General features: G+C 42.6%; 2 protein-coding genes across 3 annotated transcripts in view; one reads left to right on the forward strand and one right to left on the reverse strand.

Annotated features, from left to right (window-relative positions):
- elp2 (elongator acetyltransferase complex subunit 2) overlaps positions 1-11,027 on the forward strand; it is a 115,157-nt gene extending 104,130 nt beyond the window's left edge. The window contains exon 22 of one of the 2 annotated variants that reach the window (XR_013548969.1): positions 1,164-1,295. Coding sequence is in view for 1 of the 2 variants with exons in the window: in XM_078422941.1 (XP_078279067.1) it covers positions 1,164-1,320 (157 nt within the window). In the remaining variant the exon portion in view is untranslated. Of the gene's footprint in view, positions 1-1,163 lie in introns of both variants that reach the window. The other variant, XM_078422941.1, reaches the window with a different exon arrangement.
- A 313-nt stretch (positions 11,028-11,340) lies between these two features.
- Positions 11,341-26,727, reverse strand: part of gabbr2 (gamma-aminobutyric acid (GABA) B receptor, 2) — a 694,367-nt gene continuing 678,980 nt past the window's right edge. Inside the window, exons 19-20 of the mRNA XM_078422928.1 lie at positions 16,537-16,657; positions 11,341-14,185 (exon numbers count right to left, since the gene is read on the reverse strand). Coding sequence (XP_078279054.1) covers positions 14,020-14,185; positions 16,537-16,657 — 287 coding nt within the window. The 3' untranslated portion in view covers positions 11,341-14,019. The remainder of the gene's footprint in view (positions 14,186-16,536; positions 16,658-26,727) is intronic.

Genomic DNA, 26,727 nt, shown 5'->3' on the forward strand with positions numbered 1-26,727 from the left:
TATTCTTTCAAGAGTAGGAGGGAACTACAGATGCTGGTTTACACTGAAGATAGACACAAAATGATGGAATAACTCAGTGGGACAGGCAGCATCTGGAGAGAAGGAATGAGTGAGGTTTCAGTCAAGACCCTTCATCGGACCGCCTGAAGAATGGTCCTGACCCAAAATGTTACCCATTCCTTCTCTCCAGAGATGCCGCTTGTTCCGTCTGCTGAGTTACTCCAGCATTTATTGTGTATCTTTTTTCAAGGGTAGCTGTAGTTTGCAGGGGTAATTTTTTTAAAGCAAGCTATCAGTTGGATAGCTCATTAAATGAGATTTGGGATTTTATTTATAGAGTCATTCAATACAAAGGCAAAAAGGTGAATCTGCAGAAAATCATCTTGGCCATAGTTGAAAGATGTCGTGTTTGCTTTCCTGTTACAGAAAAGATCTCTGATCCATAATGTCAATGCAATTTAGATTCAACAGCATGATACCAGACGATATGGTAAAATGAAAGACAGATGGAAGCCACGGGACTTTATTCAATGCAAGAGAGATGATTGAGTCTAATAGAAACATTGAAGAAACATTTGGACAGGACAAGTTGGGCCAAACGGCTTGTTTTCACACTGTATGACTCTTGGAATGGTTAGGAGGGTACATGACTTTAAAAATGAAAGGATGAACATTGGAAATGTAAAGTGAAATGTTAAATGGTTTCATATGTAGTGAGTATAATATAGAATACCTTGTGATAGATTAGTAAGCATAGCTTACAAAATCAATTGTTTAAAAGGAAATTAGAGAATTTGATAAAGGAAGAAAAGTGTACTGGGAATGCAATTAAGGTAAATAAATGCAAACTCTCTTGACATTTCTGCAGTTCTAAATCTTCAAAAAGTAACATTTTACTGCAGTCATAACTGACAATTTATAATATATTGAAGCGAGGATTTGATCTCTAGTTTGACACGAAGTTGCCGATGGATTGATAAATGGCATTACGGCTAGAGACTGTGATTTACACTGTACTTTTGCCAAAATTATCTCTCACATTTCACAGCACTGAATCAAAGTGCACTGATCATGAGTAATGGAAGTTACTCATAATTTTAAGATTCACATAATTATCACTAACTTGGTTTCATATTTGTATTCCTTAACCACGATGGTTTCAGACAATGCCATACCCTAACTGTGAAGCGACTGCGTTGGAGAGGGTCTGTGGGGCGAGCAGGTTATAAAGATGAAGATGGCAGTGAATGGTTACAACTAGCAAGTTGTGGTGCTGATCATGGTATCAGTATTTTCAATATTAATCGATTGTCACTTTAAGTTAATGGAAAGGAATCCATATTCAGATTTGCTATATTCATGTGGGAAAGCATTTTCCAGTGAGTCATAACAATGTGCTACTAATCTCATTCCGCAGATATAGTGTATATTGTGAGAGTTTGAACAACTGCAAGACAAATGAGGACAGTTTCATTAACTCATTCAAGTAAAGATTTGATATTTATGGGCATTCTCTGGCTGATGGTATTTCAATGACAGAACACAGAACAGGGACAGGCCCTACGGCCCACAGTATATGCGCTAAACGATGCCAAGACCAACTCTTATCTGCCTGTACATAATACATATCCCGCCATATCCATGTGCCTATCGAAAAGTCTCTCAAATGCCATTATCTTATGAGCCTCCACACCACTGTCTAAAAAAACTTTTCCTTTAAACTTCTCCCCTAAAGCCAGACCCTTTAGTATTTTACATTTCCATCCTGGGAAAATGGTTCTGTCTACCCGACCTATGCTTCTCATCATTTCATAGGTCTCTTCCAGTGTTCCAGATGAAACAATCCAAGGCTGTCCAAAGTCTCCCTGTAGCAAATAACCCCTAATTTAAGCATCATTGTCCACTGCCCCTTCTCCAAAGGCTCCTTCCTGTAGTGGGGCAACCTGAACTGAATGCAATTCTCCAAATGTAGCCAAACCAATGTCCTATTAAGCTGCATCATGACTTGCTGACACTTGTCCTCAATGTCCTGATTGATGTGTACCATACAGTGCATTCAGAAAGTATTCAGACCCCTTCACTTTGTCCACATTTTGTTACGTTACAGCCGTATTTTTAAATTGATTAAATTCATTAATTGTACATTTTCCCCTTGCATTTGACCTCCAAAGCGCAACACCTTACCTTGCTTAGATTAAACTTCACCTGCCATTTTACCACCCATGTCTGTTGCTAATCTATATCCCGCCATATACATTGGCAGCCTTCCTCACAGTTTGTGACCCGAGCACTATTAGTGGCATCTGCAAATTTATCTACGTTTATGTCCAACCTATCTATGTTTACACTCAAGTCCTTTATATATATAACAAACAGCAGCTGGCCCATCACAGATCGCTCAAATACTCCAATGGTCACAGACCTCCAGCCTGAACCTTGTCCTTCCACCACAATCCTTCCATTTTATCAGTAAAGCAGTTCTGAATTCATTCGATCAAGTCAGTGCTAATCCCATGCATCTTAATCTTCTGGTCAGCCTATTGTGATCGACTTTATCAAATGCCTTACTAAATTCCATCACCTTCATTACCTCCTTTAAAAACTCAATCACATTAGTAAAACATGACCTGCCATGTACAAAGCTATGCTGACTGTTCCTTATTAATCCATTCTCTGCCAAGTAGGAGTAAATTCTATCCAGCGGATTCCTTCAATAGCTTCCCAGCCACTGATGTGAGGCTCACCAGCCTGTGGATTCTCCTTACTTCCCATCAACAAAGGAACATACAGGATGTTGAAAAAAATAAAACTGCATGGGTTTCAAAATAATATTCTCAAACATTTCATATTAATGTTAAGAAATCTCATTGACTGATAATGCTAATATTCGTACCAATTGTTTGAGAAAATTATATCAGGTATGGAAACATAAACTTGGAATAGTGCCCTAGTTCAACTTCACCTTTAGCCACCTGTAGAACGCAGTTCAGCTCATCAGAGAGTTAGGAACACCCTTCAGACAGATAAGAAAAGCTGGGCATGGTGAAAATTAGTGAAAGTGCTCTTGCTCCCTGCTCTCCATAATGGAGCTAAGTAGTATAAGAAAATAACTGCAGATGCTGGTACAAATCGATTTATTCACAAAATGCTGGAGTAACTCAGCAGGTCAGGCAGCATCTCGGGAGAGAAGGAATGGGTGACGTTTCGGGTCGAGACCCTTCTTCAGACTGATGTTGGGGGTGGGACAAAGGAAGGATATAGGTGGAGACAGGAAGATAGAGGGAGATCTGGGAAGGAGGAGGGGAAGGGAGCTAAGTAGGCTGTCTCAGCAAGCTAAACACAATTAGAACATACAATTAAATACCTCTACTTTCCTTGATTTGGACCTTGAAGGTTTTGATTCCACTTCCATTAAAACATGGAAAACTGAAGGAGATTAAACAGTCTTTTGAAAATTATGTCTGCAGTGTAAACAATGCTCTGGAATTTATCAAGCAACTGGATAATTTTCCCAGAATCATTGCCGTCGTTAACAACAGTTAGATTGTTTTCTTGGTGCACAATTGGTGTCATCAGACCCCATGTTTCCAACACATTTTTATAATTATTTAACAGTTTACTGTGCAAATAATTACATTTCAACAACAGGTACTCTGTGTTATATATTGCCTCCCATTTGCAGTCAACCAACACCACATTATACAGCAACAGGAAGGTTCTCCAGGGTCTAAGTAACAAAGTAATTTTTTGTGCTCAGAATAACATTAAATTACTGGGTTCTGTATAAAATTGCAGTGCTAGTAAAATAATTAAATAGTTACCTTGTTATTTAAGTATAATAAGAAAGATTAGACGGAACAATATTTATTCTCCATTCCTTATAGGTACACAGCTTGATCAGTATACATTTTTTTCTGTATTCCTTTTCTTTAAGGAACTGCAGATGCAGGTTTACAAAAATAGAGATATAGTGTTGGAGTAACTCAGCAGGTCTAGCAACATCACCAAAGTGCATAGGTGGGCAATTTTTTTCAGCTTGGGCATGTCTTCAGACTGATTGTAGTAGGGGGAAGAAAGCTCCAGTCCTGAAGTGTTACCCAACTGCATTCTCCAAAGATGCTGCCTGAGCAGCTGAGCTACTCCAATATTTTGTCTTTTTTTTCTTTTCCTTTCCAACATCCTTCGGAAACTTCTGCATTTACCTTAGTTTACAATTTGCTTCCACATTTTTTCTATCAGTTCAGCTCCAATCAAACTGACCTTGCGTGCTTTCACTTATCTCACCCCATCTGTATTGCAAAGGCAACTTAATTATTTTAACTTGATTATTTTAACATCAGTGGGATGCTTGTGCTCGAAGTAAAGTGATTCAAGAGAAAAATGCAAGAGAGAATTATTTTTAAATCTGCATCAAAACCCTTCACCTTCTCAGATTTTGTTAACCAGGCAGTCGAAGCTCACATGACAAGTGACCTTGATTATGACTCGGTCAGCCAATGGATTAGCACGGATAGTTCAGAAGGGCATTAATACCATGCACTGACGATTGTTCATTTTGTGGAGGTTTTGGCCAAGACATGCAATACAAGAGCAGGGAGGTCACACTTGAACTATGTAAAACATTAACTTGGGCCATGACTAGAGATCAGTGTAGCAGGACACCAGAGTACAGGAAGGACATGGCAGCAGAAACTTTATGATGATGTCAGTGGGGCTGGAAATAAAGTTATGAATAGAGATTGGAGCAGTTTAAATATTAGAGACATATGAAAAAGATATATCCTATTTATTAGGGGATCTGAAACATGACTGAAAGGCGAGTGGATGCAAAAGTCCTCTTCCAGTTGAAGTGCTCTCAAGTATTTTTTAAGAATCTATAGAGCTGGAAAACATGATAATAATCCTCATTTAGTCACAGTGAAGTACATATCCTCCTTTTGGATCCACAAATATTAGAGATACCATCAATCATAAGTCCTGCTAAAATATCCAGTCCCTCCTGTGTTTATCATGTTTATGGCATTGACACTTATTCCAAGCCAAAAAATGTGTGCCACCAGAAAACCTGGACTACAACTGCAAATTATGTTGACTCAGAGACATCAGCTCTGCCGATGGAGAGGCAGGAGTCTTTAACAGGGTCTGGAAACAGTTGAAAGCCCACTGGCAGATATGAACAAAGATAAAGAATCGTTAATGGCTACCTATTGGTAACAGATACCAGTCTTCCTGCTCAAATGTCTTCTCTGTGATATTGTGGTATGGCTGCCCTAATGCAAGATGTGGAATCTTTGTTGAGCAGTGACAGGCTTGGACTCACGCAAATTGTACAATCCCTGCTTCTCCGTGGGCCTCGCAATAAAGCTATGAGAGATGTGATGGTTGATGAGTTCCTACACTGAATGAAGATGGAGCGTTTTTGAGGAATTCCAGATGGATTCACGTGCATAGAATACTCTACTAATGAGTATGAGATGGCAAGATCGGAAGCAAAAAAACAACTGCTGGAGGAAGTCAGTAGGTCGACCAATGTCTGGGGGAGGCGGGGAATTGTCAACATCTTTAGTCAAAACCCTACATCACGATCCAAGATCTAAAATAATATGGGTTGTGGCATCTGCTCTGCATGAGAGCAGCCTTTTTTGTTGAGAACGGTGTCAGCTTTGAACTGATAGAATGCACTACTGCATTAGACAATCCCAAAACACATGAGGAACAGAAATGTCAGAAACATTTTCTATTTCTATTACTTCTCTATGAGGCCATTTTGAGATCAACAGACTTCCACAGATGGGGGGCAGGTGGGGTCCAAGGGAACAGTTCGATGAGTCTTTAGCAAGTGGTCAGCTCCTTCCACAGGCCGCTGTATGCTTGCGATGCGTGGCTGTAGTTCTCAATAACATCCTGAATTAATGTATTCAACTTCAAAAGATCATAGGCCAAAGGTTTCAGGAACCAATGCGAGTACTACATTTCTTCAGGGAAGTTTGGAGCACATCATTGGCTCTGTCTGTTCCATGACAGAGCTCAGAATAAAATGCTTATTTGAAAGGCTGATGTCTGCTACATGGTGTGTCCTGGAGCTAACTGAGTGTAACGGGTCTCGATGCTGGCCTGGGAGAGGTTGGGCAATATCGTTTGCTCCATCCAGTGAATTTGAAAGTTTTCCAATGGCCGCGTTGGTGGATTATTTCTAGTGTTTTGAAATACCAATGGTTCAATGTAGAGTGAATTTTTTTTTGTGTGTATCGTCCAGTAAAGTATTGCCATACCTAAACACAACCCCCCATAATATAAAGAGCATAGAAATAGTCCACTGAAACTGCATGCAGGTTTTGGCGCCATTTTTTAAGTCCAGTCTGGTGTGCACGCTTGGTCTCCTGGGGCGGCACCCATTCCAGACGAGGCCCAGTCTGCTGCAAGGCCTTCAGCCGTCGCCCCCATCTGCATCATCCAGCGAACCGTTGTCCCTCTCCTCGCCCGGTCACCTTCAGCCTTTATGCCCTGGAGGCACCTCCCACTGTCGACCTGGAGGGCACGGAAGGCAAGACCTTGGTCCACTCTCTTACTGGCCCTTTCTCTTGCATCCATGGGCTCCCTCCGTCCTCCATTCCAGTCTCCGGTCGTCGAGCGACAAGTAGTGGCCGGGTTCAACGGCTTCCCTCGACAGGCCACGGTTGCTGCTTCCAGACCTGTGGTCCAGCACCTCCCATGTACCAGATATTTGACAGTCTTCACTAAAAAGCTGAGCACTGAATCAATGTTCTGATCGCTCAGGCTGTCAGTATGTTGTCCATCCTGGGAAAGCTAATGATTGCCAAGGTAAATCAAATTCAGGAAATTCACACTCGAAGAACTTTAACAAGTCTATCTCCACTTACTGTCATATATCCTTTTTACCAAATCAGACACATTAGTTGCCTGTGGCAAAAACACAATCTTTAAATTACAAATGGTGGGTAGCAGGAAACCAAATGACAATCTGCATTTTTGTGACCACCAAGAGGTGCTTCTTCGAGGAACCCTATCAAAACATTAAAGACATTAAAGTATAACGTTACCTGATAGTAACTCGAGTTTCTTAATGGCACAATATTTACTGTTTAACAAGTACATGAATAGAGGGCTGATTTTCTTTTATCCTCGCACCCCCACCGTTTTTAAACAAATTTTAAATAATGCTTTTGTAATAGACTTTCTCAGAGGTTGATTTCATATTTTCCACTTAAAAAGTGCCATCACTACTTAAATTTCAATGATTAAAATCAAAGATGAAAATACAATATGATGTGTTTTCGTAGGGTGGGAGTCAATCAATTCCATAACAGTGTGTGAACATTGCATTGAGTTTGTGTCTACCATAAATACTGATGGTTGCTGTATCCCAGCCTCAGCACACCCTGCAGAGGAATGACGTCAGTGCCCGTGTCTCTCTGATGGGTAGCCAGGCTGAACAACCAAATGAAAGCAGATGGTAATGATCTGCATAAACAAATACCAAATATTAAACTCACAGCTAAAATAACAGATTGTTTTAACGATTATCCTAGATGTTTCATAATTTTGAATTTGTTCCTGTGAATAAAGGCTAATATGCCAGCGTAGAGGAAGATTGGCATTTAAAGAGATTTTGGAATTATTGGCTCTTTATAATGGAGAAAAGCTAACTGGAAGAATATATTAATAGCTCTTTCATATCACCATGGATACCGTTTGTATTGTATGTGCTGCCAGATATACTGGAGCAAATCACACCTTACACATTGGGGGATAAAAGCGGCAATTAATCAAACACGTCAATTTGATGATTTTTCCTGCCTGCACAAAATAGACCACAAGTAAACCTCTATTGAGACGTTTTCCTTTACACCAAACATCCAAGCAAAATAGGAATACAAGGTATAGTTTGAGGGGCAAATGCGATTAAGGACATGATTGTAATTTCTCTGGATAGACAACAGACCTTTGCTGAGTTGGCATTTACAGTATTAAATGCCAATCAGCAAGAATACTGCAGAGGAATGCCAACTTGAGTTGGCAGTAATCCTGAATGGTTGATCACATGATTTTCTGGCCACATGACATCTTCAAGCCTTATTATACTTCACTCCCTATCTCCCTTAGATTTTGATTCTGTGAGAAAGTAGCAGCTCTCAACAGCAAGCACGAGTCAATGGTGATCTGTACTTGGATTTCACACGTCAGAATTAAGCACACTCTGAATTGAACCAACCCAAGAGATCATGGGAAAGGGCAACACATTGTCTTGAGCTCAGCTCAGTGTAAACTTGTCTAAATCATTCTACGCACCGAATAAAGGAGCATTTTTGTAAAATAAAGAATTTACAGCTTGGGTGGAGGTCATCCCTCTCACCCAATCCAGTACAATTCTCCATTCAATTCTCCAACCCTGCACATACTCAGCTGAAGCCTAATCCCCTGACAATACCCCATCAACCTCTGATCCAAACACCTATTCACATGTCTGAAGAAGGGTCCTGAACCAAAACATTACCCATCCATGTTCTCCGGAGATGCTGCCTGACCTGCTGAGTTACTGCAGCATTTTGTGTCTTTCTTTGGTAAATCAGCATTTGCAGCTCCTTGTTATTACCCAACACACCTTGCCTTTCCATCAAATTTGTATTTAATATGTTTTGCAACTCTTGCAAACATCTCAGACATCCCCACCCCATTCATCCCCAGATATAGTAACACTCTAGTCCTTTCTGGCAGATGTGAACTCTGCCCCTTGAACTATGCTACAGTTTGGTGCAAAACTATAGAGCGAGGGAGAAAGAGTGCCAATGTTTTGTTAGGGTCTTTAAAATTGAAAAGATCTCCATTTCCAACTCTCCCCATACAAAAACCAGGTGGCAGTGAAGGATGCAGAGAGGGCTTGGAGAGTTGGTGTGGGGTGGTCAAGGCAGTGGGAGAGTGGAGATGAACACATGTTCAGGGAATGGGAAAGAATATGGCAGGCTGCATAGAACGTGCAAAAATATCAGTCCATCTATTTTGGTAGAAAAAGATAGAAGTATTTTTTAAATCGTGGTCAGAGAGACCTTGGTGTACACAAGTTGCTCAAAGTTAATGCTTAGGGGGAACAATTAATTCGCAAGACAAAAAGTTATGTTGATTTTTAGCGTAAGAGTAAAGATGATTTGCTTCATTTATATAGGGCTCAGGAGACCACACAAGGAATATTCTGTATTAGTCTGGTCTACCGAAAGAAAGATAAACTTGCAATAAGAGTGCAGCAAAAGATCACCACATCATTTCCTGGGAATGGGGTGATGTTTTATAAGCAGTCTGAGCCATATTCTCTGCACAAACAAGCAGTGACTTAATTGAAACATGCAAAATTGTTATGCAACCTGACAGGTTTGGTACAGAATAGCTGGAGTGTCCACAAAATTGGGTTCAATGAGGAAAAAGGGTTCATCATTTAAGTCAGAGATGAGAAACAATTTCTTCAATCAGAGGGTAAAACCCAACAGGGCTTCGGGGACTTGAATATATCCAAGGCAGCCCGAAACATTTTTAGATATTAGATATTAAAGAGGGTCAAAGAGCCTGTCTCAACATCTGTTACTTAATGCTCGGAAACCGAGAGATGTTATGGACTTTGGGCATTGACCTGGCTCTGCACCAGCTGCTACGCCCAAAAATACCAACACTTCTAGTGTGATCAATGTTTGGTAGAGATCAGGGCTCAGCATTTGTAGTTCACATTTCCCACTGGTTTATAAGAAAATGTTACAAATATCTTTCTCCGATTTCCTCTGCCCACCTCTTGAGAACTTGCTGCGATGCACTAATTCCCGAGTAAGTCAAGTCAAGAAGGCGGAGGGGTGAGGACGTGAAATACAATTTTCAGAACAAGCCTGTTCGGTTTTCAAAAGCAATGAAAAACATTCCAAAACTATGAAAAGTTCAATTATCAAGATACGTGCAAAATGACAAAAAAATCAAAACACATAAGTAAAGCCAAGCAATGAAAATAGATTAAAATACCCACACTTACCTCAGCTGTTCTCTTTCATTGAAGTCAGTTAAATCCCCAGTAAGACCCCTGGGGAATTGCCTCACTTTGCCCTCAGCGGTCTGGCTCAGTGACAGAGTAGGTGGGAAATCACAAGCCAATGGCCACTGGCAGCCACAAGCTTGCTATGAATGCCTTGAACTGCTGAATGTATGAGCAGCACTATGTTGAGTGGAGAAATCGTAGTGGAGGAAGGGTTCACCCCCAAAACGGTGTTCTTTATTAGGTGAGCACAGGTCGACCAGTAACAAGCCAAGAATTAATACTAGAAGGAAAAAGGTGAAACGAGGAGGAAGCAACTTCTACTCAGTTAAAAATGACTATTAGGAATTATATAGTAAAATTTCCCAAAATGTATCCAACTAGTCACAGATGAAAACTTTTCATTTTCTAGTTTTGTCATTTGAAGTGAATTCATTATCTTGCACATTTTCTTCATCAACAAAGATTGTAAGTCCTCTTCACTGTCCATTAATTTTCAGCCCCCTGATCAGGGGCAAGAAGCTCACGAACTTGTTTGCTAGGACAGTTAATACCACCTGTTCAGCTGCCTCCACCAACCCTCTGACATCAACCCCTTCTCAAAGCAGGATACACCACTCATATCAAGCTTACCATCTTGTGGTTTTGGACAGCCAGATCATGGTGTCCAATAATAATGGCAAAGGCTTTATATTCACACTGATGTGTCAGCACAGTAGTGGAGACAAAACCATGGCACACATCTTTTGGGTTGAAAGGGTAACTTACCAAGCCCTTGACTTAGCAGGAGGCACATGTGCCTCGTTCAAGGCATGTTCAAATGGCATGGACTGCTGCTTCTTTCCACCCATTCAAATCCTCCCATGTTGCTCCAACTTTAAATTACACCAATCAGTCGCAAATTACCTAGCCATGGCTTGCATTAGTCTTTGTCAGCAGGCTCTATGTGCCTCACCTGCTGGATGGAAATAAGACACACAGCTGATTCTGACAGAGCATGAGCTTATCCTTCAGGTAATCTCTACACCTAAAATAATTTTATTTAGTAGAGTAAAAATTTTAACTTGAGTAAGATGATAAAGTGATATATTGCACATGTTAAATATTCATATATTTGAAACTAATCAGTTAAGAGAAATAATTAAACTGTTTTTGTCAGTGAATTTTTCATTTAAGTGTCAAAATAACCTCTGTTATAACTGTTTTGGGGCAGGTATACAACAGGGGATGCCTTGAAAAATACCACATACCTGTCTCAAATTTGTCAGAGTAATGTTACTTCACAGGAATGAAGAATACAAGAAATATTCAGTTTTTTGTGTTTTATTCATAAAAACAGATTTGCAACATTTTATTAAAAATTGATTCATGCAGTATAAGGGTACAAGAAACCTTCTGTCCATTTACAGGTTGTCCTGGCAGTTCAGGTCTTACTTAAAGCATTTGTGCACTAATATGATTTGGAGAATGCCTTTAGAGGCACAACCTTTCCATAAATTTACCCTTTTTTGCTGCTGTATAAAAAAAACAGAAACATTAAATAACTATATTACTTTGTGGGTCTTTGATATGAGCAGGAAATAAAAATGTTTCCTTACGGGAAAGAACTACTTTATCATTAAGACAAAAATGTACTGCATGGTTTAAACCTAATAAACTGCACACAGTCAGTATTCACAGACAGTCACAGATATACACGCTCACCTCGAACAGCCCAATACTTTAGTTTGTTTCCTGCTAGATTAAGAATAATATTTCTACAGAGAACTTGTGTATACATTATATACAGTATTCAGTCCTCCTTCCATATGATGAACTGTCTTCAAAAATAAACCTGGTTATAAGTTGAATTAAGGAGGCAGGGAAATACATTAACAGCCAGTGTTACCATTCAGAATACCAGAAAACAGCATTTCTTCACAATGTTAACTAAAAGCTTATTAGGACTGGTTTATCAGTGCACTAAGCATGCTCCTTTGACATTGATGAACATGAGATTGTGCAACCTTGACAGAATACAAATCTGGCTTGGGACAGTGCATATCTAAGCTTCAGTGGGGCCTTTGGACACGATCAGAATCTAAGTTATGATACACACCTATTAACTGCAAATGGTAGCTGTGAGAAACACAGATCTCCTATTTAGACACTTCACTGTGCCAGTCAATATGAATCCTGTTGGAAGTTGTCTGTGAGCAGTGACTCAAGTCCGCACTCATCAGCTGTCAAATGACCATCCAGGAACTCTCCTGGGCCTGGGAAGCATTTTAATGGGATCCACTTTGATTCCAAGTTAATGTATAACTTAGTGTCAATCCTTTGGGATAGATTCAGTGCGCAACTCCTGAGCCAGTTGCCGAAAGTACCATAAAATGCTGTAAATGATTCATCATTGCTCTTGGCTCTCTAATGGAACTCAGAGGGGTAGAGCTGTCACAGGCATCAGGATGATTCACACCTGTTGCTGGATGATCCTGCGGATAATACTACAACCAGGTAGATAGTTCAAATTTGATGAACAACAACGCGCTTGCCAATACTCTTTGATGGTAAGCTGCATAGTCTTATCCAGTCAAAGCCCAGCACTGCTCTGACACAAGCTTAGAGGCCACAAAACTGGCCAGTGCGCTTCTGCTCTTAAACTCTGTAGGTAAATGCAGTGTCTCCACTCTGCGGAGAGAATGTGTTCTGTGTTTCAGGTACACAGCTAGTTATGTGGACTTGTGTGGTTTGAATTGGAGAGTTTTAAGCATGCTGATAGGTTTTCACATACGCCAGCCAGCCAACTGACCATAAAGAAAGGTCCAGAGTTATGCTCCAGCTCAATTTGCGCTCAGCATTGTTGTCTTATTATTCCCTTGGCCTCAAGTTCACTTTCAAAGCAGATTCTTTTTTTGGTACTGCTGAAACGTGCACTTTGTGACAATTGTACAATAAACTCTCTTTTCTCAAGTTACAGTATGTACTGAAATAGATTTGGTGCTGATATAAGTTAAGGGGAAATAATGAAGGCAATTTATTCATGTGACAGCCCTTCATCCAGTCATGTGCACAATTTTATCCACAGATATAATAAGTATATATGCAATCAAACCTGTTTATCTCTTGCTTTCAGTGCACAGAGTAAGAAAACTAATCACTTGCTGACTATTTACTTTTGTTCAACCAAAAAAAAGACTGCATTCATATCTATTGGTGCCATTGAGATTCCAATGTGGTGATCACGCACCGGTTTCAGTCAGTAGTACTAAAAAATGAGCACCAAAACCAGAAATCAGTAATCAGCAAGCAAGAGATAACCGGATCATGTTTAACTATTTGGGACATAATATTTTAGCTCATATATCTCACTTTATTAAATTAGTAAAAAGATGATTTTGACACTGTTGACTTACCATGTTCAAAAGCCCTCTGAATGCGTCTTCTGGAATCAGATATATGTTTTTTTACGCTAGAAACACATTCCTACATCAGACATAATTATTATAAAGCTTCATTCTCCATATCAAAATTCATTGAGGGATCTAGTACAGGATGTTTGTGCATTCATGTGCAGAAGTAGTGGCAATTATTTTATGTAACAATTATAATTTCAATTTAATGGTTGGATTTTGTTTGAAGTGTGAACCATTCATATATATCAAATTTTGCATAGCAGCTCATAATTCTCCCTTCACGATTGTGGCATTAAAAAACGGTTCAGTTTTGATAAAACTTCACTCCCTGCATCCTTAAGAAAACATGTCACTCTTTCTGGGAAGGAAACGCACATCCAGTTTATGCAGAAACAAAAACTTCACAGATAAGGCTACAGGTCAGATTCTGGACATCTCCCCATGACCACACAAACTTGATCAGGAACCCAGTAGTGTCTGTTTCAAATGCCTATTCCTCTGTGGTAAGGAGAGCGTGCGTCGTGTACGTAGCAGAGAACTAGGTGGAGTACGCAATCCAAATGCTGTGTACTCATCAGTTCAGGCTACAAAGCCTCTCTACAGGCCGGAAACCATGATTCGAAATGATGGCTGCACATGTCTGTGCCGAGGACTGGCACTGGGACTAACACACGGACTGGCACAACTTGCATCAACTCCACCTATCGATGGCAAGTAGGCGTGATGAAGGATGGGTAGCTGCAAAGACAGTCTGCGCTGTATACTGCAAAAAAGAACAAAAGCTCGTTAATATGTGACATTTGCCAAAATTTCACAAAAATAAAACCTGCACCATATATACGATCATATGATCATAAGTGGTAGGAGTAGAATTAGGCCATTCGGCTCATCAAGTCTACTTCACCATTCAACCATGGATGATCTATCTCTCCCTCCTAACCCCATTCTCCTGCCTTCTCCCCATCACCTCTGACACCTGTACTAAGGGTGAGATCTGTTTGATTCGTTCCATTTGTTTATCCTTTTATTATTTTGTTTATTGTTTATCCTATTTTTCAATTTTGCCCTTTTGAAGCCCATTAAAACTCTAACACAGAGTACAAGTGGAGTGTGGCTAAGGCAAGTTCAAATACTCCCTTGCTTGCTATCTATGTTTTGAGGGGGAGGGGAAGGGAAATAAATGTAGAAAGAGGGGGAAGGAAGGAATGAACAGGGAATCTGAAACACTGGCATTAGAGGGGCAAATCTGTAACATTGTCTGCGCCTGACGACAAATGAACTAGTTACGTACGTAACACGATGATGCTGGCAGGTCCGGGTGGAGAGTATCCTTCACTGGCACTGAGAGGATATTATGCCCCAACCCCCGACCCGTGCCATAGCTTGCTGCTGACAACATTGTGGCCTCCTTCTACTGATGGGCACCACGTTCTCACAAGGGTACCTTGATATTTTTTCCCCGTTCACCATCGATCTCAGTAACTGATATTTCAGGAGAGCATTTTGACCAAATGTGGAAAACAAGAAACTGCAGATGCTGGTTCACAACAACAAAAAAAGTCACAAAGTGCTGGAGTAACTCAGCACGTCAGGCAGCATGCAATGAGAACATGGATACATATTTCAGGTTGTGACCCTTCTTGAGACTGGGCCCGGTCCCAAAATGTCACCTATCCATGTTATCCAGAGATGCTGCCTGACCTGCTGAGTTCTTCCAGCACTTTGTGTCTTTTTTTGAACAAATGTGTGTCAGTGTCCAACTTCCTTACCAGGTTGACCCACACACTGTCACTTTTAGGGTTTAACCTGAGTTGGGAGGGTGGGAGGTTGCCCAGACCCTGACCAAGCCCTCAGGAGCTGAGAGGGTGGGAATATGTCTCGTCCTGCAATGTGCCCCCTGGTAGCTGAGAAGGTAGAATGTTGCCTGATCCTGCTCTGAGCCCACTGTACTGCCACTGAGGAACACTGATCCACCAGGGCAGCGGAGCACCATGGTTCAACAGAGACAACACAACTCAGCAAGAAGTCTTCTCAACTAAAGCCAAGTTCAGGCACCATTGCCATGTGGGAGGTGATTCCTTTAAACTTGCCACCAAGCTAAACCTGGTGGTAAGAGAACTGCAGATTTCTATGAAACTAAATTGGATTATTTTAAGTGTAGGAAGGAACTGCAGATGCTGGTTTACACCTACTTCAGACTGAAGAATGGTCTCGATCAAAACATCATCCAATCCTCTCCAGAGAGGCTGCCTGTCCCACTGAGTTACTCCAGTATTTTGTGTCTTGGATTATTTTAACTCGTCTAAGGCCAAACCACTTAAGTGACAAGGGGTGGTGTAAAGAGCCTGGATACATAGGCAACAATTCTGTCAAAATGTTCTCTGAAATTTAATTTCCCAAGAAAAATAAAGGGGAAATATGAAAATAAAATGTCAGGGTGCATTTGATTCTGAACTTGTGTGCAGTGAAAAAAATTGAATTTCTCTAATTATGTCTTCTAACATTTGGCCATGGGTAGAATTGTCAAATGTTACGGTGAACATCGTGTTCCTCATTTTACTAACACACAAAATGTTACTCTCATTAAGGAAACCATTATGTTGTCCAGCAAAAGGGTCTGTCATCCCGCAAACGGACGCTGCTGCAACATCAGAACCAGCATACACTGGGCAATTTCAAGCTGAGAACAAGCATATGGTCATCATCTCTGCATTGGCACAGTAGATAAAGTTGACTATCGGAGATTTGAACATTATCACCCCGCAGAATGCAGTTTCTCAGAAGGAGCATAAAAGGAACAATTTCTGAGTTTGAGACTGTTAGTTCCCAAAATAATATCACAGCAAACTAATATAAACCTCTGACCTCTGTCAAGCTACTCCAGCTTCTGTCAAAGCACAATACTATAAAAGATAGATTTACTGGTGAATTGCATACTGCAACATTACAATGTGTTTGCAGTTGAGGAAACTTTTAAAAATCTGGACTTAATAATAGTTTACATTGTTGGAATTCTTTATCAAGGAGACAGTGTTGACATTAGCCTGCAGAATTCCAGTAATATTGGTTGAGCTTGGATCAGAATTTTGTGAATATTCTTGTGCCATTACTTACTGTTCTGGAGAGTTGATATCTTCTACGCCATCCTTGTTTGGTCTGGAAGGGTCCAGTGTGGTACCCCAAGGTGCCTGTGATCGTGGATCGTGGTGGTTTTTCATTGGAGGCTTATCGCTGTCTACAAAGAGAAATGATGATATGAATTTTGAGCCCTGTTGGGATCTCTTACTATCTCCTTCCTGAACGCAAGTAATAGAAAAAAAAGATTGGAAATGCATGTGCATTGAAATGCATCAGTGCATCAGAGAATAATGTGGCGATGCAAGAGGACTTTCAATGTCTGTTTTTGGAAAAAGCTATCCAACCAGGTTGCATTCCCCTGTCCTTTTGTAAACCTTTCCAATTTTCCCATTTAATAATTTCCATTTTGAAAGATAAAACCAAAATTGTGTCCATCACTCCTTCAAACAGATAAGACTGACATTACAGATATGGACTGATCAGTCTGAAGAAGGGTCTCGACACGAAACGTCACCCATTCCTTCTCTCCTGAGATGCTGCCTGACCTGCTGAGTTACTCCAGCATTTTGTGATCCCTTCGATTTGTACCATCATCTGCAGTTATTTTCCTACATTTCTTACAGATATGGACTAATGTCCTTGCAGCCTGAAATATAAAGAGCAAGCAAGTCCAACAAGTAATTAAGATGGCAAGTTACATATTGGCCACCATTGCTGTGGGAATGGAGTTTAAAAAGTGCAAAATATAATTACAATTGTTTATGGGTCCACACCTGGTGCTTTATGTGCAGTCTTGGTCCCCTATTTATCAAGGATATACTACAATTGGAAGCAGTCCAAAAGTGTTTTACTTGGCTAACTCCTGGGATGAGAGGATGGTCCTATTACAACGGACCAATATTCTTTGGGGTTTGGAAGAATGAGGGTTGATTTTACTGAAACTTATAAGATCTTAAGAGGATGTGACAGGACAGACATTGAGTTATTTCTGTTGGTGGGAGAGTCGAATGAAGGCTTAATTATCAGATAATGTGGCAGTTATTTAGAACTGGTGCATTGGAACTTCTTCTCACAGAATCTATGAAATTCTCTGGAAACTCGCGAGGACTTGTGGAGGCTAGATTACCAGAAGGATTTAAAGAGGCTTGAGATTGATTTTTGAAAGATCAGGGAATTGAGGTCTGTGTGGAACTAGCACAGAAGAAGAGTTGAGACCAGAAACAGATCAGGACAATGTCATTGAATGGTGGGACTTGACCGAGGGGCTGGGTGGCCTACTCCTGCTCCAATTTTTTTTCTGCACTTGTGCAATAATTTGACATGTAAATATTTTACATAACTAATTTTAAAGTTAGGTTCAAGTCCCATTTGATGGCAGTTGTTGGGAGAATATGATGGGATATTGGGAGCAGAGAGGTTGGGAAGTTACCCAGTCCTGCACTGAGCCAGTGAGCAACAGTTGCTGTCAACAATGATGTGTACGGGTCCTTCAACAAGATTGGAGATGCAAAAGCAGGATATAAATTAAGAAGTGGGAATTGTTGAGTCAGTTCCCATTTTCTGCTCCACCACTCACAAAGAACAAGGTGGATCTTTTACCTCAACACCAATCTGGTATACTTATTCCATATTCCTTGATTCCCTTAATATGTAGAAATCTACTAAGCTGTTCAGAATATATTCAATAACCGAGCCTTCACTCCCTTCCTGAATGATGAATTCCAAAGATTTATTGCCCTCCAGATAAAGAAATTTATTTTTGTTGTATTTTGACTTTGTAACTTGGTTAGAGTCATAGTGATACAGCATGGAAACAGGCCTCTTGGCCCAACTTGCCCATGCCAATCAAGATGCCCCATCCACACTAGTTCCACCTGCCTGTGTTTGGCTCATATCCCACCAAACCTTTCCTATCCATGTACTTGTTCAAATATCTTTTAAATGTTGTTATAGTACCCCCTCTGGCAGTCATTCCATATATCCACCATCCTCTCTGTGGAAAATGTTGCCCCTCAGGTTCCCATTAAATCATTCCCCTCTCACCTTAAGCCTGTGCCCTCTGGTTCTTGATTCCACTACTATGTGTAAAATACCACAAATCAACCCTATCTATTTCATAAATAGTTCTCCACTCCCCTGACTAACTCTAACCTCTCCCCTCCTGGAAATAAATAAATTCTCCACTCCCCTGACTAACTCTAACCTCTCCTGAACGTGCAGCCCTCCACTCACTCCGCAACAACCTGGACTTAATCATCAAACCCGCTGACAAGGGAGGTGCTGTGGTACTCTGGCGTGCTGACCTCTACTGGACCGAGGCCAGACGACAACTATCAGACACCTCTTCCTACCTATCCCTGGACCATGACCCCACCGACAAACACCAGACCTTTATCATCAGCACCATCACGGACCTCACCATCTCCGGCGATCTACCCTCTAATGCCTCCAAACTCATAGATCCCCAGCCCCGCACGGCCCGATTCTACCCCCTACCCAAAATCCATAAACATAACTGTCCCGGCAGACCCATTGTCTTTGCCTGCTCATGTCCCACCGAACTTATTTCCACCTACCTCGACTCCATCCTATCCCCCCTGGTTAAATCCCTCCCCACCTACGTCCAAGACACCTCACACACTCTCCATCTCCTCGATAACTTCCGGTTTCCAGGCCCCCACTCCCTCATCTTCACCATGGATGTCCAGTCACTCTACACTTCCATCCCCCACAAGGATGGTCTCGAAGCCCTCCGTTTCTTCCTCGACCGTAGAACCAGCCAATCCCCATCGACCAACCTCCATCTCCTCCGCCTAGCAGAGCTGGTTCTTACCCTCAACAACTTCTCCTTTGATTCCTCCCACTTCCTCCAAACCAGAGGCGTAGCTATGGGCACTCGCATGGGCCCTAGCTATGCCTGCCTCTTTGTTGGGTACGTCGAACAATCCCTGTTCCAGACGTACACTGGCCCCATCCCCGAACTCTACCTCCGCTACATCGACGACTGCATTGGTGCTACCTCTTGTACCCATCCTGAACTCACTGACTTCATACACTTCACTTCCAATTTCCATCCTGCCCTTAAATATACCTGGACTATCTCCGACATCTCCCTCCCGTTTCTGGACCTCACCATCTCCATCACAGGAGACAGACTAGTGACGGACATCTACTATAAACCCACTGACTCGCACAGCTATCTGGACTACACTTCTTCCCATCCAGTCCCCTGCAAAAAGTCTATCCCCTGCTCCCAATTCCTCCGTCTACGCCGCATCTGCGCCCGGGATGAGGTGTTTCACACTAGGGCATCAGAGATGTCCTCATTCTTCAGGAAATGGGGCTTCCCCTCCTCCATTATAGATGAGGCTCTCACTAGGGTCTCTTCTACATCCCGCAGCTCCACTCTTGCTCCCCCTCCCCCCACTCGCAACAAGGACAGAATACCCCTCGTTCTCACCTTCCACCCCACCAGCCAGCGGATCCAACAAATCATCCTCCAACATTTCCGTCACCTACAACGGGACCCCACCACTGGCCATATCGTCCCATCCCCTCCCCTCTCTGCGTTCCGCAGAGACCGTTCCCTCCGTAACTCCCTGGTCCACCCGTCCCTTCCTAACCAAACCACCCCATCCCCGGGCACTTTCCCCTGCAACCGCACGAGATGCAACACCTGTCCCTTTACCTCCCCCCTCAACTCCATCCAAGGACCCAAACAGTCTTTCCAGGTGAGACAAAGGTTCACCTGCACCTCCTCCAACCTCATCTATTGCATCCGCTGCACTGGATGTCAACTTATTTACATCGGCGAAACCAAGCGCAGGCTCGGCGATCGCTTCGCTCAACACCTGTGCTCGGTCCGCATTGACCAAACTGATGTCCCGGTGGCCGAGCACTTCAACTCCCCTTCCCATTCCCAGTCTGACCTTTCTGTCATGGGCCTCCTCCAGTGCCATAGTGAGGCCCACCGGAAATTGGAGGAACAGCACCTCATATTTCGCCTGGGCAGCTTGCAGCCCAGTGGTATGAACATCGACTTCTCCACTGTAGATAGTTCCTCTGTCCCTCTCTTCCCCTCCTCCATCCCAGATCTCCCTCTATCTTCCTGTCTCCACCTATATCCTTCCTTTGTCCCTGACATCAGTCTGAAGAAGGGTCTCGACCCGAAACGTCACCCATTCCTTCTCTCCCGAGATGCTGCCTGACCTGCTGATTTACTCCAGCATTTTGTGAATAAATACCTTCTATCTATTTCATTCATGATCTTACACATCTATATATGATCACTACAACTTCTACAGTTAGGAGGAGGGGGAGTTCAACGAGATCTGGGTGTCCTAGTGCATCAGTCAATGAAAGGAAGCATGCAGGTACAGCAGGCAGTGAAGAAAGCCAATGGAATGTTGGCCTTCGTAACAAGAGGAGTTGAGTATGGGAGCAAAGAGGTCCTTCTACAGTTGTACCGGGCCCTGGTGAGACCGCACCTGGAGTACTGTGTGCAGTTTTGGTCTCCAAATTTGAGGAAGGATATTCTTGCTATGGAGGGCGTGCAGCGTAGGTTCACTAGGTTAATTCCCGGAATGGCGGGACTGTCGTATGTTGAAAGGCTGGAGCGATTGGGCTTGTATACACTGGAATTTAGAACGATGAGGGGGGATCTTATTGAAACATATAAGATAATTAGGGGATTGGACACATTAGAGGCAGATAACATGTTCCCAATGTTGGGGGAGTCCAGAACAAGGGGCCACAGTTTGAGAATAAGGGGTAGGCCATTTAGAACGGAGATGAGGAAGAACTTTTTCAGTCAGAGGGTGGTGAAGGTGTGGAATTCTCTGCCTCAGAAGGCAGTGGAGGCCAGTTCGTTGGATGCTTTCAAGAGAGAGCTGGATAGAGCTCTTAAGGATAGCGGAGTGAGGGGGTATGGGGAGAAGGCAGGAACGGGGTACTGATTGAGAGTGATCAGCCATGATCGCATTGAATGGCGGTGCTGGCTCGAAGGGCTGAATGGCCTACTCCTGCACCTATTGTCTATTGTCTACAGATGCACCATGGAAAGCATTTTATCAGGATGCATCACTGCTTGGTTTGGAAACAGCTCCATCCAGGACCGTAAGAAATTGCAGTGAATAGTGGACGCAGCCCAGGCCATCACATAAACCAACATCCCTTCTATTGATACCATTTATACCTCACGCTGCCTCGGCAAGGCCAGCAGTGTAATCAAGGACGAGTCGCACCCTGGCCACTCCCTCTTCCCCCCTCTCCCATCAGAAAATAGGCATAGAAGTGTGAAAACGCACACCACCAGATTCAGGGACAGTTTCTTCCCAGCTGTTATCAGGCTACTTAATCATCCTACCACAGCCAGAGTCCAGTGCTGAACAACTATCTACCTCTGATGTCCCTCGGACTATTCTTGACTGACCTTTGCTGGCTTACTTTGCACAAAAGGTTATTCCCTTATCATTTATCTATGCACTGTAAGTAGATTGATTGTAATTATGTCTTGTCTTACTGCTGTTTGGTTAGCATGCAACAAAACACTTTTCATTATATCTCGATACACGTGACAATAAGCTAAACTGAACCCCTCATCCTCCTGCCCTCCAAAGCATAAAGTCCTAGCCTGCCCAACCTCTCCCTATAGGTAAGGCCCTCAAGTCCTGGCAACATTCTCATAAATCTCTGCACTCTTTCGAGCTTAACAACGTGTTTCCTATAGCAGGGTGATAAAAATTGAACACTATACTCCAAATGTGGCTTCACTGTCTTGTACAACTGTATCATAATATCCCAACTTCTTTACTGGTTCTAGACTGGGCAAAGCACCAACTCTTAGCCTATTTCGTCAAGCCCCGTAGATTTTTTTGTTATTGTACCTCTCATTCTTCTAACTCTAGGGATATACAGACCCAGATGAATTGGAGCCAAATGCTGACAGACAAAACTGTAACCATACAATGGGCTTTCAGGAAACGAAGGTTCAGATTTAGTTAAAGCACATTCTCATGAGGGGCTGAGGAAGAATAAACAAATCCATAGCATCCTGAATATTAAGAAGCAGTCCGATGAAGATAAAGTTTAAAAAAAATGTGAGTGACAAATGTATAGAACTAGCAAGAACCAGGCTGGTTACAAAAGAATCAGAGGGGAAGTGAAAATTAAAATGAGGGGCAAAGAGTGCATGAGAAAAGTATCAGCTAACAACATAAACGGATATCCTAGAGCGTTCTGTGGAAATGGTTATGGTAAATTGAGAAGAGGCGCATCAAAGGGACACAAATCAGATGTTCTACAGGGATACTGAGGTTACTTGATAATTGAGACACGAGATGTGTTAAAAGTGATAGCAAGGAAACAAAAGAAAAATTGAGAGAAACTAAAGTTAGTCTGTCGCCAGGACTGGATGGACCAGTACCACAATAGTAGAGTTGCTGCCTTATAGTGCCAGGGACTCAGGTACACGCCTAATGACGGGTGCTGTCTGTACGGAGTTTGTATGTTCTCCCTGTGACCGCGTGGGTTTTCTTCAGGTGCTCCGGTTTCCACATTCCATAGACGTGCAGGTTTGGAGGTTAGTTGGCTCCTGTAAATTGTCTGTAGTGTGAAGGGGTTGTTTCCACACTGTATCTCTAAACTAAACAAAACTGGATTTTGAGGAAGTATAGGAAGGAGGAAATCATGGGGGAGCTGACCATAATCATCCGATGAGTATCATAGGGCCAACGTTACTTTCTTGCTTTAAAGAAAGGGAGCAAGGAGCCAAGTAACTACGGACCAGTAAGTATAACCTTAACTGTGGGAATGCTTTGAAAAAAAATTATCCATAAGAAGCATTTTTTGTTTTTGAGATGTAAGATTGAATCTGGAACACATTGCCTTCAGGTGTAGCATTGTTTATTGTGGCCTTCAAGGGTGAATTGGCTAACATATGGTGCAGAAGGCCAGAGAAAAGCCTGTGTAGTGGAATTGAGCATTGTCCCAGTAAAGAGCTGTTGTGAATGTAATGAGCCAAATAGGCCCCTCCTGTGATGCAACCATACTGCGATTCTATGATAAATAGTCTCGTGCAAGACCTATTTTTCCAACAGTTACTTATTGAAATACATATTCTGATACTTTAATATCCTCATCTTCATTTATTATTGATGGCTTATTTCTGCAACTAAATTTGTGATTTTGAAAAATAAGCAGTCACGGCACACTACATCATCCTAATGTTTTGTATAAAAGCTGTTTGATGTTCTGTTACTGCATTAGGACACCATCAGTCCCCATAAACAAGATAAACCAAGTGCTCAGGGAACTAATTTGTAGCATTAAATAACCCAAAAGGAGCTCAGTTTCAAAAGGATATCTTAATTGTTCTTGTGTATCGCCCACCAAAAATGCATAAGGACTTCATCACCCAATTTGCTGATCTGATTTCTAGCATTTTGCCCAAATTTGACCGGATCATGATTCTTGGTGACTTTAATATTCATGTTTGCTGTCCCACTAAGCCTCTTGTGAGTGAATTTATGCACCTGGTTGAGTCCTTCAATCTGACTCTTCACACCACGGGACCCACTCACAAGTTAGGCCATACTCTCGACCTAGTGTTATCGTCCGGATTCCCAATCAACAACATTGAAACTACTGAAGCCTGTCTATCGGACCACAGCGCTATCATTTTTGACGCATCTCTGCCTTTATCTCCCGCAAAATCTCATCTCCCTGTTCGCTACTCCCGTGACATAAATTCATTGACTGCCAGTAAATTCTCCGAGGCTCTCACAGCTGCCCCCAACATCTGCACTATTGAGGCCTCTCCCCCCCATCTCAGCACTGAGGATCTCGCCTCTTTATTTAATATCACTTGCTCTTCCATCCTGGATTCTATCGCTCCCCTTAAAATGAAAAAGCCTAAGCCCAAAGGCCGGCCGTGGCTCAATGACTCCACCAAAGCCCTAAGAAGGGAGTGCAGAAAATCAGAAAGGAGGTGGAAATGTGACAAGCTTCAAATTTCCTTCGAAATTCTGAGAAACAATCTTCTCAAATACCAGGAAGCAGTAAAGTCTGCTAGAGCACAATACTTCTCCGACCTTATTTCCAAAAACTCTCATAACTCCAAGGTCCTATTTAGAACAATTACCTCTGTCATATGTCCCGCCCCCAGTACCAGCTTAGTTGGGTCCCCTGCTAAGTGCGAAGAATTCGCTAAATTTTTCACCAACAAAGTTGAGAACATTAGAATGAACATTTCCCCTCCCACCCGTGACCTAGCTGTCTCACTAGTCTGTTCATCTAAATTGGACTGCTTCCAACCCGTCACTCTATCCTCCCTTGCAAAGCTTGTCTCCGCTATGAAACCTGCAACCTGCCCCCTTGATCCTGCCCCCACTGCCCTTCTGAAGGATGTCATTGCAATAGCCGGTCCCAGCATCCTCTCTATTATCAACAGTTCTCTGGCCACTGGCACTGTTCCAACCTGTTTCAAGCACGCGGTGGTCCAGCCCCTACTGAAAAAACCTAACCTAGACCCCACCTTGCCTAGCAACTACAGACCCATTTCCAAACTGCCATTCCTGTCAAAAGTCCTTGAAAAGGCAATTCTAAACCAATTAGTGCCCTACCTGCACCAAAACACCATCCTGGAAAGTTTCCAGTCAGGTTTCAGAGCCCACCACAGCACAGAGTCTGCCTTGTTGAAGGTACACAACGACCTGCTTCTCACCATCGACACCGGCGACTGTGCAATCCTGCTCCTTCTCGACCTCAGCGCAGCGTTCGATACAGTGGACCACACCATCCTTATTGACCGTCTCTGGTACGCGGTTGGCATTGATGGCACTGCCCTGAGCTGGTTCGCTTCGTACCTCAAAGATAGGAGTTTCGCCATCAACATAGGCAGTTATTCCTCTGCTCCAGCTAGCCTCTCCTGCGGAGTTCCACAAGGCTCCATCCTAGGCCCCATTCTCTTCTCCCTATACATGCTCCCCCTTGGCCAAATCATTCAAAGGCACGGCATTTCTTTCCACTGCTATGCCGATGACACTCAGCTTTACCTCCCCCTGAAACCCAACAACCAGTCAAATTTAAACAGCCTCTTACACTGCCTTGAGGACATAAAATGTTGGATGGCACAGAACTTCCTCCAATTAAATGAGAGCAAGTCTGAGGTCATCCTATTCGGCCCCCCCGACTCCATCAAATTGATAACAGGCAGTCTTGGAAGTCTATCCTGCCTAGTCAAACCGCATGTCAAAAACCTCGGCATGATATTTGACTCTGCATTAAAATTTGATAAGCAAGTCAACGCTGTAAAAGCCAGCTTATTCCAACTTCGAACAATAGCTAAAATCAAACCTTTCCTCCAATTCGACGACACAGAAAAAATCATTCACGCTTTCATTTCCTCCCGCCTAGACTACTGCAACTCCCTATACACTGGGATCAGCCAATCTTCCCTGTCCCGCCTGCAACTGGTCCAAAACGCCGCAGCGAGACTCCTGACGGGTACCCGTAAAAGGGACCACATCACCCCGATTCTGGCCTCTCTCCACTGGCTCCCTGTACGGAACAGAATCAACTTCAAGCTCCTCCTATTCACGTATAAAGCCCTAAATGGACACTCCCCCCCCTACATCAAAAATCTTCTAACCCCCCTCTCTAACTCCCTCAGGTCGGCCGACTTGGGGCTACTCACTATCCCGCGGTCTAGGCTTAAGCTCAGGGGTGACCGCGCTTTTGCGGTTGCAGCTCCTAGACTGTGGAACAGCATCCCTCTCCCCATCAGAACTGCCCCCTCCATCGACTCCTTTAAGTCCAGGCTCAAAACCTATTTCTACTCCCTAGCGTTTGAGGCTCATTGAGGAGGCGCTGTGAACTGTTTGCATGCTACTGTATGTTTCATTTTTTTTTTCCATTGGAACCTAATCAGATGTACAGCACTTTGGTCAACGTGGGTTGTTTTTAAATGTGCTATACAAATAAAATTGACTTGACTTGACTTGACTTGACTTGACTTGACTTGACAGAAGATTGTCAAATCAATGCTGAAGGTTTTAAAGACAAGCTCATCACAGCAGGAAGAAGGTTGAAACACTTATGGAGTGGAACTGAATGGATCAATCAATGTGGATGAGTGTGAACCATTATCAAGTTCTTAAACAATTTACGTTGAATTGGGTTGAGGATTTGGACTCTCAGCAATACTCAATGAGATGATAATAGTTTGGA

The sequence above is a fragment of the Rhinoraja longicauda genome, chromosome 2 (assembly GCF_053455715.1).
Source record: "Rhinoraja longicauda isolate Sanriku21f chromosome 2, sRhiLon1.1, whole genome shotgun sequence".
NCBI lineage: Eukaryota > Metazoa > Chordata > Chondrichthyes > Rajiformes > Arhynchobatidae > Rhinoraja > Rhinoraja longicauda.